The 15,215-nt window shown below is 35.0% G+C and overlaps 1 protein-coding gene across 1 annotated transcript; it reads right to left on the minus strand.

Moving 5' to 3' along the window:
* Positions 1-1,047: 1,047 nt before the first annotated feature.
* On the minus strand, positions 1,048-15,099 carry LOC111047185 (chromatin accessibility complex protein 1). The gene is made up of 3 exons (XM_022332866.2): positions 14,663-15,099; positions 3,035-3,155; positions 1,048-1,263 (listed from the first exon to the last, which is right to left on the minus strand). The coding sequence occupies exons 1-3, from the start codon at positions 14,798-14,800 to the stop codon at positions 1,157-1,159; spliced, it is 366 nt and encodes a 121-aa protein (XP_022188558.1). The 5' UTR covers positions 14,801-15,099; the 3' UTR covers positions 1,048-1,156.
* Positions 15,100-15,215: the final 116 nt, after the last annotated feature.

Raw genomic sequence — 15,215 nt, forward strand, 5'->3', positions numbered from 1 at the left:
ACCAAACAGGATATCCTTTCTTATGTTAGGAATGAAATAATTCTTTATTAGGCGGAGTTAGGACTTTAAAGTAATCTCTACCACTACCACTCAACCTCGATGTTATCATAGCAAGATAGAAAATATCCTGTAAAAGTGGGGTATTATATGTTCAATTTGCTTATACTAAAATTTGCAATACAAGATCAAAATCAACCTTCAGAACGATCAACAACCCAACCTTCTACATCCAAGATAGTTTTGTTCGAAGTATTATAAATATTGAAGTAAAACAATTTAAGTGTAACAAATTTGAATTTCTCACGCTAGGTTTCTTGCCATAGAAAGAGGTCTGGACACACAGCCAGTATTGTTTACTTGCTCATAGCCTGAGCTGATGACCAGCGGATAACGTGCTATTAGTATGAGGAATAAAGTGTAGTCTTATACTATAGCATAGCCTATTTGTTCGATACAATACATCCTATTGTATAGAAATATCTCCCGACTGAGGACTCAATTTTGTTTTTGTTCAGTCCACACAAAATTTGATGTTCGAAATTCAAATTCATTTTTCGACTCTCCACTTTCAAGCACAAACGGTTCAAGGCGCTCTGCTCATTCCAAAGTCTTGGAGGCAAATGCCCAGCTTTAGTAGCGGATGTTAGCTGACATCAAGCAGTCAGTGGGACCAAACTGCACGCGCTCCCCTCCCTTTCTCAGGAAAAAGTCTTGAAACTTTTGTTACAGACCCTTTAACTATCGATAAGCAACTCAATGTAAGACTCTAGTTATTTTATTTAATAAATTTACCAGAGGAGGCAATGTAGTTTTCCATCCATTGTTGAAAGCCAACTCGATTTTTGAGGAATATTAATTTTTTTAAAGATTGAGTTCTCTATAAAAATGATCGTTTGCACTTTTCTATAGAAAAACCCCTTTGTGCTGGAGGTTTCACAAGTTCTGAAATTAGATTAGATTTTAAATTCTGAGTAGTGAACCCTAAAGTAGGGAGTTCATTGATAAAAGTATACACTTGATGGAATTTTATACTAAAAAAAGCAAAGGTACAGTGCGAAGAAAGTGCTTTTAATAATAATAATATTTCTGGTACAATGAAAGCAAAATGAAAGTTTTAGCTATAAAACTGTGATTGTTTTATCAAAAACAATATTAGTTAACTGTCAAGTTTTCCTTGAGATTTAATGACTTCATTTCCCTCGATAACTTTCCTTTTCATTATTTCTCTGAATTCCTTGACAGTGATTTTTCGTGGCATTATTTCTGTAACCAAAAATATGAACACATATTAGTAAATAAAGAATATTCTTCAGAATAATAAATTAAAAATTGAAATTCTATGTTAAAACATATTAATTCGCTACAGAAATAGAGTTGAATTACGAAGACCTAGGCTTGAACACCGGACTTAAAGGAGCTGATTGAGTTGGCGTTCGGGAATCAGCTGATATTCAGCCAATCGGAGAGCTTTCTGCCGTTCGACTCGTCCGCCGCCAGTGCAAAAACGCCTGAGAAAACGCTTCATGTGGCTTTAAAACGATTTAAAAATTATCTGAAAATCAGTCTGATCACATTTTACTTTCCTTGCCCTATTACCATAGGTAAGGAAAGTATTGCTTTCCGAAAAAAATTGAGGTACCCCAATTTCTATACGTTTCAAGGTCCCCTGAGTCCAAAAAAGTGGTTTTTGGGTATTGGTGTGTGTGTATGTGTATGTGCGTCTGTGTACACGATATCTCATCTCCCAATTAACGGAATGACTTGAAATTTGGAACTTAAGGATCCGACACGAACAATTTCGATCTAATGCAATTCAAGATGGCGGATAAAATGGTGAAAATGTTGTCAAAAACAGGATTTTTCGCGATTTTCTCGAAAACGGCTCCAATGATTTTGATCAAATTCATACCTAAAATAGTCATTGATGAACTCTATCAACTGCCACAAGTCCCATATCTGTAAAAATTCCAGAAGCTCCGCCCCATCTATGCAAGGTATACAATTTAAACAAAAAAATCCAAGTGGAAAAGATTGAGCATGAAAATTTCTTTAATTATTAATGTTCAGTAAGATTTTCACCTAAAATTGAAAATAAGCTCGAAATTCGAGAAATTGTTATCATTTCAATTACAAACTGTTGATTCTATTAAATCATTCACTATGAAGAGATAGCAGACTTCGTGTGTCTCCAGCCTTATTGCCCTGTCACCAACTGGCTTGGATCTTTGAATAGTAGACTTGAGATGCGCAGGAACACTAGCGTCAGGTGATAAATTTTCATAACGGCAAGGAAAGTTGTGTGGGTGCGCCACACCAGATTTTTAAAATATGTTTCACAAAACATTACCAGATTGAATGCCAATATGAGACAAGCTATTAGTGCATGCAAATACAAGCTACAAGTTACTTAACGATATTTAGCAACTGTTCACGACTGAAAGTCAAAACGGTCTAATCTGAAGCGTTACGTTACCATCCCTGTGACTTGACTCCTGGTGACGTCAGAGGCAAACTCACTACGCGTTATTCACAGCTCCCACGGAGCGTATTCCAAACCCTCGTCTCACTTATTTTGGGAATACAGCTTGATGCCGCAGCCACATATTGGTCCAGTCGCTGGCCCAGCTTAGTAACCCAATGAAGGACACTGGAGGTCAGCGTTGGCAAACCTCCCAACCTCACACTGGCGCTGGTCGATATTGGCCATAGGGCCAACATGTAGATGTGGCATTACATGTGAGATACTTCGCGGAAAAGGGCGGTTATGATGGTCCATTATTGACTACTACAAATCTACTGAAGTGATCTGAGGAGTAATAAATTTTCCGATGTAAGCTTCTAATATTGGAAAACTCAATTTTCTTCAAAACGTTGGAATAAATTATGTTTGGTATTGAAAATCAAGGAATTTAATGAGTAAAAATTAACTCTAGTAAAGTCATATATTTTACACTGCCAGATATAAGTAAGTTCAAATGTAAAAAGAGGTAAATGTACATGTAAAAAAATATAAATGTAAAAATATTATACAAACCTCTAAGAAACTGCATATTATCAGTTGTTTGGACAACTTCTGCCAGATTATTGTATTCCAAAGAATCTTTTGATTTTCCAACCTTGTAAGCCATCTGAGATATGTATTGGATGAATAGCTCCTGGAAGTTTGAAAACATTCAAGAATTAAAGATGTTTTGCCAAAAAATTAAATATTATTACACAATATATTTTACACAAAATCAGCAGATTACAATTAATTTATTCAAGACCTAACAAACATTCAAGACTTTACATAGGAAAGAACACGAAAGTAAAGGAAAGTACTGAAAAGTACATGAATAACCATCAACATGTATATATGTACTCACATCAATCAATCAATAATTTTACTCAATTCAACACAAAATACATAAAAGAAATAAAATACTAACTACGATTCATAACTAACGAATAAACGAATGTAATGAATTTATAGGTGATGAGCTCCAGCTGTGGCGGCTTGAGTCATCACTAAGGAATTGCACATTTGCGTTTTTCCTAGCCGCGGCTTTAGATGGTCATGCGATACAGGATTTCGATGAAGAATTTCAAGAGAAAATTAATGGCGAAAACCGCACATCGATATACCAAACCGTTTCAAAGATATACTAGATAGTAAACCCAGCTGTTACATCAGCTTCACTATCCATATCTTTATAATTTAGACAGACCTAAATGCTGGGCGTGCAGTGAAGAAGGGCATTTTGCCAGAAACTGTCCATATATTTATCGGCGAAAACATGAACAAATAACTCATCATGGAAAAAATGTTGAACCCAGAATGATAAATGTAAACACTGTGCGAAGAGTAGAACACAGACCAAGACAACTTTCTGACCCCGAATCGGAAGGAGAACATTCCTCTCACTCATCAGAAAGTGGAAATAGTAGTACATACGAGGAGCAGTACAGAAAATATTCGAAAAAAGATTGGCCCAAACTAAGAGGAATTGATAAGAAGCCAAATAAAAATGAGAAACAAGAATGAGGATGTGGTTCAAGGAATATAGGCAGCAAGAATACACGAAGAGTGTGCTTGAAGGGTGAGTTGCCTGTATTTTTTGTAAAGGACTGGAATGTTAATTGCTTGTTGGACACAGGATCAGATAGTACATTGATATCTGAAAGAGCATTGAGAAAAAGTAGCTTAATTATTGAAAGATGCTTCTGTCAAATGTTTACATTGACTGGAAATAGGGCTCTGAATTATTTATTTAGCATATGGAATTTTTTTTGTCAATTTTTTAAAATTTCACACTTTTATAAGTGCACGTCGAGGGATGAAATATACTGTATTGCCTGGGGACTGGCTACAGTGAAGTCGTTAGCCTCGCCCAGGTAGGCACTAAAAGACGTTGAATCCAAATCTGAAATAACAATTTCTCCATCACCATTTTTACGTAATTCAGGTTTTTGAAGTGGAGAATAAAATGCTTGCCAGCCCAGTCGTAAAGAAAGTGGCGGCTGACTTGCGATAAGCAGAGAGTTAGCAAATAGTGAGCGGGTTTGCTATGCTGTAATGTGCAACGCTCCGCCTAGAACCAATATACTTCTAAAAACGACATTGTCGTCACGACAGTGATCTTGTAGTCACCCTGGCCGTAAAAACGCTACTAGATGATAGCAAAGGCTCAACTCACACGACTCAGGTCGAGACGAGACTCGACTCTAGTCGAGAGCATTACAAATGGTGACACTCAGACCAGTCGATTCTAGACTCTGCGCGACGTCACCATTTGAAAACAAATGCTCTCGACTAGAGTCGAGTATCTTCTCGACCTGAGTCGCGTAAGTGTGAGTTGAGCCTTAATGCAAGTTGAGACTTATTCGTACATCCAATAAATCAGCATAAATATAACGGTTCACTATGAAATTATTTCAAGTCAAGTAAGAAGGGGCTAAGCATGCACTAATCAATTAAAACATGTACTATTGCACTGCTACTTGCCCCATAACAACTTATTACACTAGAATGTAACAATATTTTGGAAGAAGGCAAAGTAAGATGACTACAAATAACTTTGTCTAAAACATGAGTTAGAAATATATGTGATTTTAGCCTGATCAATATTATTGAGTGATTTATTCTGTCACAAAGTGAATTTTGTGATGAAAGGAGAATTATTTGGTATAGGATTCGGATAATTTTCTTTATTTTAGAGGAGGAATAGGGCCGACAGTCGAATTTATTCTATCAGGCTTGGAGTCGAGCATATACATCATCATCATTGTCAGCAACCCAGCAGATTATCATCAGGGGATTCATCTTTTCTATTGACATCATACTCTGTAATAGTGTGAATATTGAGTGGGTATTATTGTAGATGTTTTTGTGTATCTTATATTGTTTTTCAGGTTTTTGAACTGAAATGAACTTTGATTCTAACTGTATGGTGAACCCTGCGTTTTTAGTGTGAGAATTGACTGTCTTGTTTGAATTTGCTAACTTGTTGCTTAGTTGTCGAAATTAAAGCAATTTTCGTGCATTTTTCAAATACAGTTTCAATTTCATGTCGAAAAAGCCACTGTATTTGAAGATTGTACGAGCATTGACCTTTTTGCAGCTTTGGCTTTTCCACTGGAAGTTATGCTCAACGCTCGTGGAGGGGGAATAATTTTCAGTGAAAGGGCCACAGTTCGAATTGAAACGTAACCGGGAAAACATGTAACGGTGTGTGAGCCTCGGTCCTCTGAATGGATCTGTTTTCCATTCAGAGGGACAAATTGACAAGTTCTCGTTATATTAATAAATTAATTTTGATTTAGTTTGAAGAAGAAACCGATAAAATTAGTAGAAGTAGAATTAGGAGATTAATTGCGAGGGTGAATCTGAGTAAAGTATAGAGAGTTTTCTTAAATCGTATGTGAGTGTTTCTAAAGAGTCGAAGTTTAAATTGTAGAAATGGTGAGTGCCAAACTTTTGTTGTTTTCGTATTATAGCACAAAATTTATTAACATAGAATGACCGAGGCCCGAATTTAGTAGCAGCAAGTTAGCAAGTTCCCAAAATGTATAGATTAAAAATTGAATATTCCTTCTGTTCTAAATCAATTAATGGAAAATGTTGTATGAGAATTTTACATGTTACATGCCTTTTTTATTAATTCGTTTGATTTAGAATTCAATAAACCTGATGTTAAATCATATTAGTATTTTTAATTGAAGTTCCTGGATCGTAGTTACTATATAGTTGCTAGAATAGGTGACAATTAAATAATGATGATAATCTGTGCATTTAAAGGAACGAATCCACTAAAAGCTCTCAACCAATCAAGGATTCAAACAGAGATTTGATAGCAGTATAATTTTAGTAGATATTATAGAAGAGAAGAAACAACCCCCTCCATTCACATTGGTGGCCAGCGGTGGGATAGTCTGCAAGAATGACTATCGAACCACATGTATTCTTATGTATTTCATATTTTGGAAGACTAACTCAATAGAGACAAATATGTCACCACCGGTTGCAGAAATGATGTCAGGTGTGGTGTAGGGTTAAAAATACCTCCATCGGTTACAACTCTTATCCAGAAATATCCAGATCTTGTTTACAAGTTTTAGGAGCCGTTAATCTAACATGGCAGCAGCAGCAGCCGTATCCTAATCATTCTCATCAAAGGTGATAGTGGTCTATAATAATAGTGTGGTTTTATAATAAGGGGTTAGCGAGATACATAGCTTTGAATATAGAAATTGGCCATTTTTGTATATTGGAATAGGGGCTTAAGCACACTAAACAATACAATTTCCATTTTTCGACCGAATTTGACTTATGATGCATGATTTTGAACCGCCTTGACGAGCCGAGAATGACGTGTAGTACGATGAAATCTGAGCATTGTGTCAAAAGTTATAAGTATTTGAAATTTTGATCCTTGAGATGTCCTTAAGCGCGCCTCTCCACTAGGAAATACTGAAATGAAGTGCATCTAATGGGTATTCTCATAGAACATAATCTCATGAACTTATGTCATTGTACGAAATACCAATGTGAGGACAATGTAGTTGGTGACGATGGTTGAATCTGAAAATAAGGTGTTTTTCACAATACAATGAGCATTGTTGTCAGGTTTACCTGGAAATCTATATGAGATAGAGCACTCTACCTGATCTCAGATTGTAGAGCACAAAAATATGCCCAGAGGGATTTTGAATTATACATCCAAATGGTAAGAATTGGAAGATATTGTTGATCAAAAACTAAAATTCATCAAAATTGATTTTTTTCTTCAAATTTCACTCATTTTTGAAAAATCGTAACTCAGTACTCATTGGGGATAGAGAGTTCCGGATGATCTCATTTCATTTTGTAAGCTAAAAAAAAGGCTAGAGCAAATTTTTCTGTCCGATTACGAGATTTGGCAGAAATAGCTGAAAACTGGAAAATGAGGTTTTTGGGTCACCCTGTATCTAGCACAAGGAAATTTTGCATGAAGAAATTGGTTCTGGACTTCTCTTATGTACCCAAATAATATATTAAAAAATCAGAACTACAATATAAATTGTAATCACACCCCCTTTTTTATGTCTATATTGACTGGACTAAAATAGAAGATGGAAAGGATATGGAATTCTGTGTAATTCATCGTATATTTCCTGGACCATCTATTGACAATCAACAACTATGAAAACATTAAATTCATCTTTGAAACACTGATTTAACCTACCGGTATATATTTTTATAATTCAACACTTTACTGATAGATATTACTACCAATTGATCGAGAATATGTTGCAATGTCGGAATAATAAATGCTGCATGACTAAGCACATAGGAAGACCGTATTAAGATGTAAATAAAAATATTAATTGTCAGATAAATTTCATTATTCACCAAATAAAGTCAATTGTGACATGAGATACATTGACTTTTGGCGGTACGAAGTTCGCCGGGTAAGCTAGTACTATTAAGTACTAGTACTATAATTTCAGATTAACCCATAAAACAATCTTGATAAACAAATGCATTGCAATAAACCGATCCCGATAAATCCGATACATTGCAGTAATATAAATGCACTGAACACATGCTGGTAGGCTATTGAGCACATGTTCTAGGAGAATCAAAATATCTTATCCCCGAAATTCACAAGCTGATGTATAGCCAAACTACAAAATATATACACGACCTAGAAGATGAAGAAACCTTAAGGGTTTGAAAGGGTAGGTTATTAGGTGGGGTTTTTTCTTTTGAATGGCAAAATGCTTGTATTATTTAAATGTTTTGATAATTATTGTAAAGCAGAAACAGAAAGCTTGCATATCAGAACATGTTTGTGTCATATAATTTGACTATACTTCACCGTATGATTTTCATGAATGCGATATTCTGCCTACTTTGTACTACAGCCTAAGTCACGGCTGCACTCCCCCCACTCCAATTGCATGCCAACTTAATTTCAATAGATGATTGATCAACCTTCTGTCTACTAACTTTGAGTCAAAAGAGGAGTACCACAAGGGTCAATCCTGGGACCGCTGCTCTTTCTTATATACATAAATGATTTTCCGGATGAATTACAAGAAAACAAGAAGTGTATCCTATTTGCAGACGACACAACTGTACTACTTTCCACAAACAGAAAGGAAAATCGAAACAATATAGTTGACTCAACTCTTACTGAAGCTACCTCAATATGCAATTGAATGAAACTGGCCATAAATAATGAAAATACAGTACACATAAACTTCACCCCAATAAACCAAACCCAGGATTAACCACAAAACAGTAATATACAAACAGTGGAAAGCACAAAGTTCCTTGGTGTAATTATCGACAACCATTTGTCCTGGAGGCACGGACTATTTATGTAAAAAACTCTCCACTCCTATATACGTATTCACAGAATTAGAAATATTGCATATGAGAAGACAGCACTAATCGCATATCACTCATTATTTATGTCACCGTCGCCTGGGGATCATCAGCACAGGGAAATCTCGAGAGAATATTGAGGATACGAAAGAGGGCAGTGCTGATCTTACTAAAGTGAGGTCCAAATTATAATGGCAGTATAAGAACATAGGAGAAAAGGGTTGCCAGATCTCAGCCTTGCCTTCCAAACAGCTGATACTGGTATATCTGATGAATTTAACTGTTCATTATTGTTGAAAATAGTTAATCATGTTTTATTTGTCAAGAAAATATATTTTTTAAAGATGTAATAATAAATGTTTATGATTGAGATTGAATATTTTGTCAATTAGTTGATTTTACATTGTTGATAAACGATGTGGCAACATCTCAAAGCGTGAAAGAGATAGCGCCATCTGCTTTGTTGAATGATAGACAAGGATAGCAACACCTTTGCAAATCACACACTGCCATTATAAAGTGGACCTCGCTATAAGAGAAAACTACTTAGAGCACTGTAAACCAATCTTTAAACAGATAAGTATCCTCACAGTAATCTCGATATACATCCTGGAATCCATCATCCTAGTGGTAAATCAAAGTCCGGCTTTAAGACGAGATAAGTACAGTTATAGAACACGCTACGTGGATGACCATAAGCCTTCCCCAGCATCGACTTAAAAAGTATAGTAAATCTCCAACCTATTCGGGGGCATACCTGTTTAACCTGCTTCCTGGCTGTTGTTTGACAATGAAATAGACTAAATAATAATATGTGTGATTGGCAAGGCACTGGTGACTCTGTACTGAACTCTGTCTCTGTGAAGTGTGTGTAACATGCCTTAAGTAAAACGTTTGAGTTCAATGTATTGGTTTGACTTTAAAGTAAAAATAAAATCAGTAATAATGTTCAAATAATCGTAATATTTTATTTCTTCACCGATATAACCTTCAACAGGTTATGGGCCCAGGCTGGATCTTTCGTGTGCAAGTAAAAAAAACTTTTTTAACCTAAATACTCTCGTGCAAGACAACAATGGAAGTTCGGAGATTCAACTCTAAAATAGTAATACCGGTGAAGTGATTGAACTCTAGTAAAAACATTAAAAGTAAAAGTAAAATACCCAAAAGTAAAATCAGGTAAGGCAATCGAGTTCAAAGTAAAAATGGCTGGTTCCAGTGATTCGGACTTGGGTATGGTTGGAAAGCTATCCAACGATGAAGACTTTCAAATGTGGAAATTTAAAATTAAAATTTTGTTCGACTCTCAAGGACTTAGTGATATTGTTAATGGAAAAGAATTAAAACCAAACGACCCTAGTAAAGAAAAAGAACTTTCTATTTTCAATTTGAAGGACGCTAAAGCCAAGAAAATAATAATAACTACAATTGACTCAAAACCTTTGAATCACATTTTGAACTGTGAAACTTCATGTGAAATGTTTAAAAAACTGTGTCAAATCTACGAACGTGATGAAAAAGAACAGAAATTTTCTCTAATGCAGGACTTTTTCAATTTTACACTAGAGGCTAATGAAGACATTGCTAGTTTCATCAGCCGTCTGGAAAATTTGACCCATAAATTGAAATCTGTTGGACACGAAATCGATGACGAGATGGTTATTGGCAAAATATTCAGCTCCCTGCCCAGGAAATACACCCACTTTCAAACTTCGTGGGAAGCAACCGCAATTTGTGACAGAAATCTCACAAACCTAACCTCCCGGTTGGTGAATGAAGAACGCAGACTATCTACTGATAAAGGTGATTCTGTGCAACCAGTGGTATTCAAAACATCGGAAATCCAGTGCTACAGATGCAAAAATTATGGACATATTTCCCATGAATGCAGAAATAAAATGAAACAGAAAAGTGGTCTATTCTGTAGTATTTGCAAGAAGAATAATCATGAAGACAAAGACTGTTACTTTCGTAAAAAACAGAATGATAAGAAGAAGAACCAAGTATCCTTTTTAACTACTAATTCTAATGTAAAATACTATGACACTTTCGTAATTGACTCAGGGTCTACTTCACATATGGTAAAATCTAAATCACTATTTGATAGTTCCATTCCAATTAGTTGTAAAGTAGGAGTAGCCAAGGAAAATGAATCAATGTTTGCTCTTGAGGTAGGAAACATCAAATCAGACAAATGCAACTTAAATAATGTTTTATATGTTCCAGAACTTTCTAAAAATTTGTTACTGTAAGTGCTATCACTGAGAACGATGGTAAGGTCTTATTTAGTGGAAATAGGGTTGAGGTGTTGAAAGACAATGAAGTCATTATGGAAGGCATAAAAAATTCGAATGGTTTGTTTGAAGTTGACTTGAAAATGCATAATTCAAATTCAGTCCATCATGTAATGACTAGCACTATTTCACCCAAGTCTAATGAGTCTAATGAAGTAGAATTATGGCATAGGAAGCTAGGCCACCTTGGTGTAGATAACATGAAAAAGCTCATAAATCTTAGTGAGGGAATGAATATTAAAACTAAAATTGATGACTTTTCAAAAAACCCATGTGAAATATGCTTGTCTGCTCGCCAAACAAGGCAACCTTTTAAAACAGTCAGGGAAAGGGCAACAAGACCCCTTGAAATAGTACATACTGATGTTTGTGGGCCTATTACCCCGGTAAGTTGGGACAATAAAAGATACATGGTTACTTTTCTAGATGATTTCACACATTTTGTCATGGTATTTCTTATTCAAAATAAAAGTGAGGTATTTGATATAATGAAACAATTTGTAGCTGAAGTAGAGGCAAAATGGCATTCTAAAATTTCAAAATTTCGGTTTGATAATGGTGGGGAATATTCTAGTAATAAAATCAAGGATTGGTGTCAAAATAGAGGGATTTTCATGGATTTCACCATTCCATACACTCCAGAATTAAATGGAAAGGCAGAAAGAATCAATAGGACATTGCTAGAAAAGGTTAGGGCACTTTTGTTTGATTCAGGATTGAAAAAGGAAATGTGGGGTGAGGCTGTAAGGACAGCAGCTTATATTGTTAATAGAAGCCCAACATGTACTCTTGATTGTACTCCAGCTGAAAAGTGGTACGGTAAAAAACCAGATCTATCAAGACTACAGATTTTTGGAAGTATAGCATACAGTCATGTTGCAGGTAATCTTAAGAAGCTTGACAGTAGAACCAAGAAGCTAACGTTTGTAGGATATTTGCAAAATGGTTATCGGTTGTGGGATGCTGATAAGAGGAAAATAATTGTTTCTAGGGATGTAATTTTTTCAAATGTTGAGCAATCTAACCAAGGTGAAAAGTATTCTGACCCCAAAGTATTCAATATAAATCAAGGCTTTGACATTGAGGGAATCGCAAAAGGTAATGATCCAAACAATGTATTTGAAGAAATTGAAAATGATGGAGTACAAGAAACTGAAATAAATGAAGTTGAAGAAATTGAAAATAATGAAGTAGAAGAAACTGATACAAGTGAAGCTGAGGGTATTGAGATTGAAACAAATGATATTGAAGATGGAATCAATGAAGTAGAAGTAAATGAAGAAAGTGGAGAAGAAATGATGGATGAAAATAATGAAATAAGAGGGAGAGAGAAAAGAGTGATTAAAAAACCAGTGTGGTTGAAAGACTATGAAACCAGTTATCTTAGTCTACAAGTAGATGAGCCTCTTACATTTTCTGAAGCTATGAAATCAAACAATTCTGTAAAGTGGTTGGAGGCAGTAAAAACTGAACTAAATGCTTTGAAAGAGAATAATACTTGGACAGAGGTAGATACTGTACCAGAAAACAAAGAAATTATTGATAGCAAATGGGTATTTAAAATTAAAAATGATGAGAAGGGTAACATTCAGTACAAGGCTAGATTAGTTGCTAGGGGGTTTCAACAAAAGGATAGCATAGATTTAAATGACATTTATGCCCCTGTGGCCAAATTGCCAACTTTTCGGATTTTCATGAGTGTTGCAAATAAATTAGGGTTTCCTGTATATCAGATGGATGTAAAAAATGCTTTCCTTAATGGTGATATCAAAGAAGACGTTTATATGTCATTACCAGAGGGAGTAGAAGGATTTAGGAATAAGGTTTGTAAACTTAAGAAGTCAATTTATGGTCTGAAGAAATCTCCAAAAGATTGGAATTCTAAATTTGATTCTGTAATGAAAATGAACAATTTTACTAGGTCTAAAAATGATTATTGCTTGTATTCTAAAATTGTGGAGGGTAAAAAGGTATTTCTATTATTGTATGTAGATGACATACTTATTTTTGGTTCAGATGAGAATGATGTTTCAAGATTGAAATCAGTCTTACAAGAAAATTTCAAGATGAAAGACTTGGGCTTAGTTTCTAATTTCTTGGGAATTAATGTCAAACAAGATATTGAGAAGGGGGTAACTGTTATTAGTCAGAAGGAGTATCTCAAACATGTATTGGAAAAATTCAACATGCAGGATTGTAAGCCAATGGACACTCCCATGGATAAAAATTTCAACTTTGAATTATTGACTAGAGATAAGTCAGAGTCTGTAGAAATAGAAAAGAAATGTCGTAGACTAATTGGTTGTCTTATGTATGCTGTTGTAGGATCTAGACCTGATTTGTGTTGTACTGTATCTTTCTTGAGTCGATTCCAAAGTTGTGCCAGTGAAATGTTGTATAAAAATTTAAAACGTGTATTGAGATATGTAAAATGTACTTTAGATTTAGAGCTAGTATATAAGAGAGAATTGAATGATGATATGATTGTAGGCTATGTAGATGCAAACTGGGGTGGTGATTTAGAGAGAAGATCAACCTCAGGTTATTGCTTCAAGGTTTTGGTAATACTATTTCTTGGTGTACCAAGAAGCAACAGAGTGTTTCATTATCTAGCACAAAAGCTGAGTATGTTGCTTTGAGCCAAGCTGCAAGCGAGGCTTGTTGGATAAAAGGAATTTTAATTGATTTTTGTGTTGTTGAAAATAAGAAAACTTGTATTTTGTTGTTTGAAGACAATCAGTCTGCTATCAAAATAGCTCATAATCCTGAGCATCATAAAAAAATGAAACATGTAGATATAAGGTATCATTTTGTAAGAGAGAAAATTTCTGAAGGTGTTATTCAAGTTGAGTATTAAAATCCTCAGATCAGATTGCTGACATTTTCACAAAACCCTTGGGAAAGGAACTTTTTGTCAAGTTTAGAAATAATATTTTTTAATAATTAAGATGTTTTGAACTATGTTAATTTTCTTATAACTTACTTTGTTTTTTGATTGATAAATTTTTTTTGGGGTTATTTCATTGAGGGGGCGTGTTGTTTGACAATGAAATAGACTAAATAATAATATGTGTGATTGGCAAGGCACTGGTGACTCTGTACTGAACTCTGTCTCTGTGAAGTGTGTGTAACATGCCTTAAGTAAAACGTTTGAGTTCAATGTATTGGTTTGACTTTAAAGTAAAAATAAAATCAGTAATAATGTTCAAATAATCGTAATATTTTATTTCTTCACCGATATAACCTTCAACACTGGCAACATAAAATCCCTAGCGAATGGCAACAACTTCATGAGAAGCCTAAAACAATACCTGATGGACAGACCAAACTATAGCATTACAGAATTCATTGATGACCACACTTTCTCACACCTTAAATAAAGGTGAACACCGACACCCTCATGATGGGACGAAAAGGACGATTCCCCGGTCAAGCAGTCTGCGGAGAAGACAAAAGAAGTAACAAGTAATAATATTTAGAACAGATAAAAATAACTCTATTATCGTTAGTTACTTACTGTGGCCCGAATAACTAATAACAGAGAATCCTGACTAATGTTTTCAACATCAGGTGAGCTTTTCATAATAGTTCGAACTCTCGACAGTGGCAGTACAGTCTCTTTACTTTTATTGACAGGAGATTTGTTCATAGTCATTGTTGTTGTGCAAATTCTGTTTAATTACAGTATCACAAAAATTGGAAATACTTGAAACAAAATCACGAGATTACAGTACACCAAATTAAAATAGACAAGTATAAAGTAAAGGTTATGTTATGAAAGTTTCATGTTCCCTGTTCCCTCGCTCTTTCAAGAGAGGCTCGCTGTGGAACTGTTCCTTTCTACTGCGCAAGCGTATTATCTGTTTGAGTAACACATTCGTTGGAGCAGTTTATTACCTGCTACTTGAAAAAATAACTGTTACTTTGTTTTCATGTTTGAGTATGTGAACGAACGGGGCCGCGGAATTGGAAATATCTGGAACTCAAAATATCAATGTTAAATGTCCTATGCTTGAAAACTGTTGCTGGGTGGAACTCCGAATATTTGTCAGACAGCGGAATTGGAAATA

This window comes from Nilaparvata lugens, chromosome 1 (genome assembly GCF_014356525.2).
Source record: "Nilaparvata lugens isolate BPH chromosome 1, ASM1435652v1, whole genome shotgun sequence".
Lineage (NCBI taxonomy): Eukaryota > Metazoa > Arthropoda > Insecta > Hemiptera > Delphacidae > Nilaparvata > Nilaparvata lugens.

Bases quoted from the DNA above. Each gene is read 5' to 3' on its own strand.
- LOC111047185 (XM_022332866.2), bottom strand. From the start codon at position 14,800: ATGACTATGAACAAATCTCCTGTCAATAAAAGTAAAGAGACTGTACTG. The intron at 3,156-14,662 runs GTAAGTAACTAA...TCAAACTTCCAG, and splicing joins TATTAGTTATTCGGGCCACA to GAGCTATTCATCCAATACAT. The intron at 1,264-3,034 runs GTTTGTATAATA...TTTTGGTTACAG, and splicing joins TAATATGCAGTTTCTTAGAG to AAATAATGCCACGAAAAATC.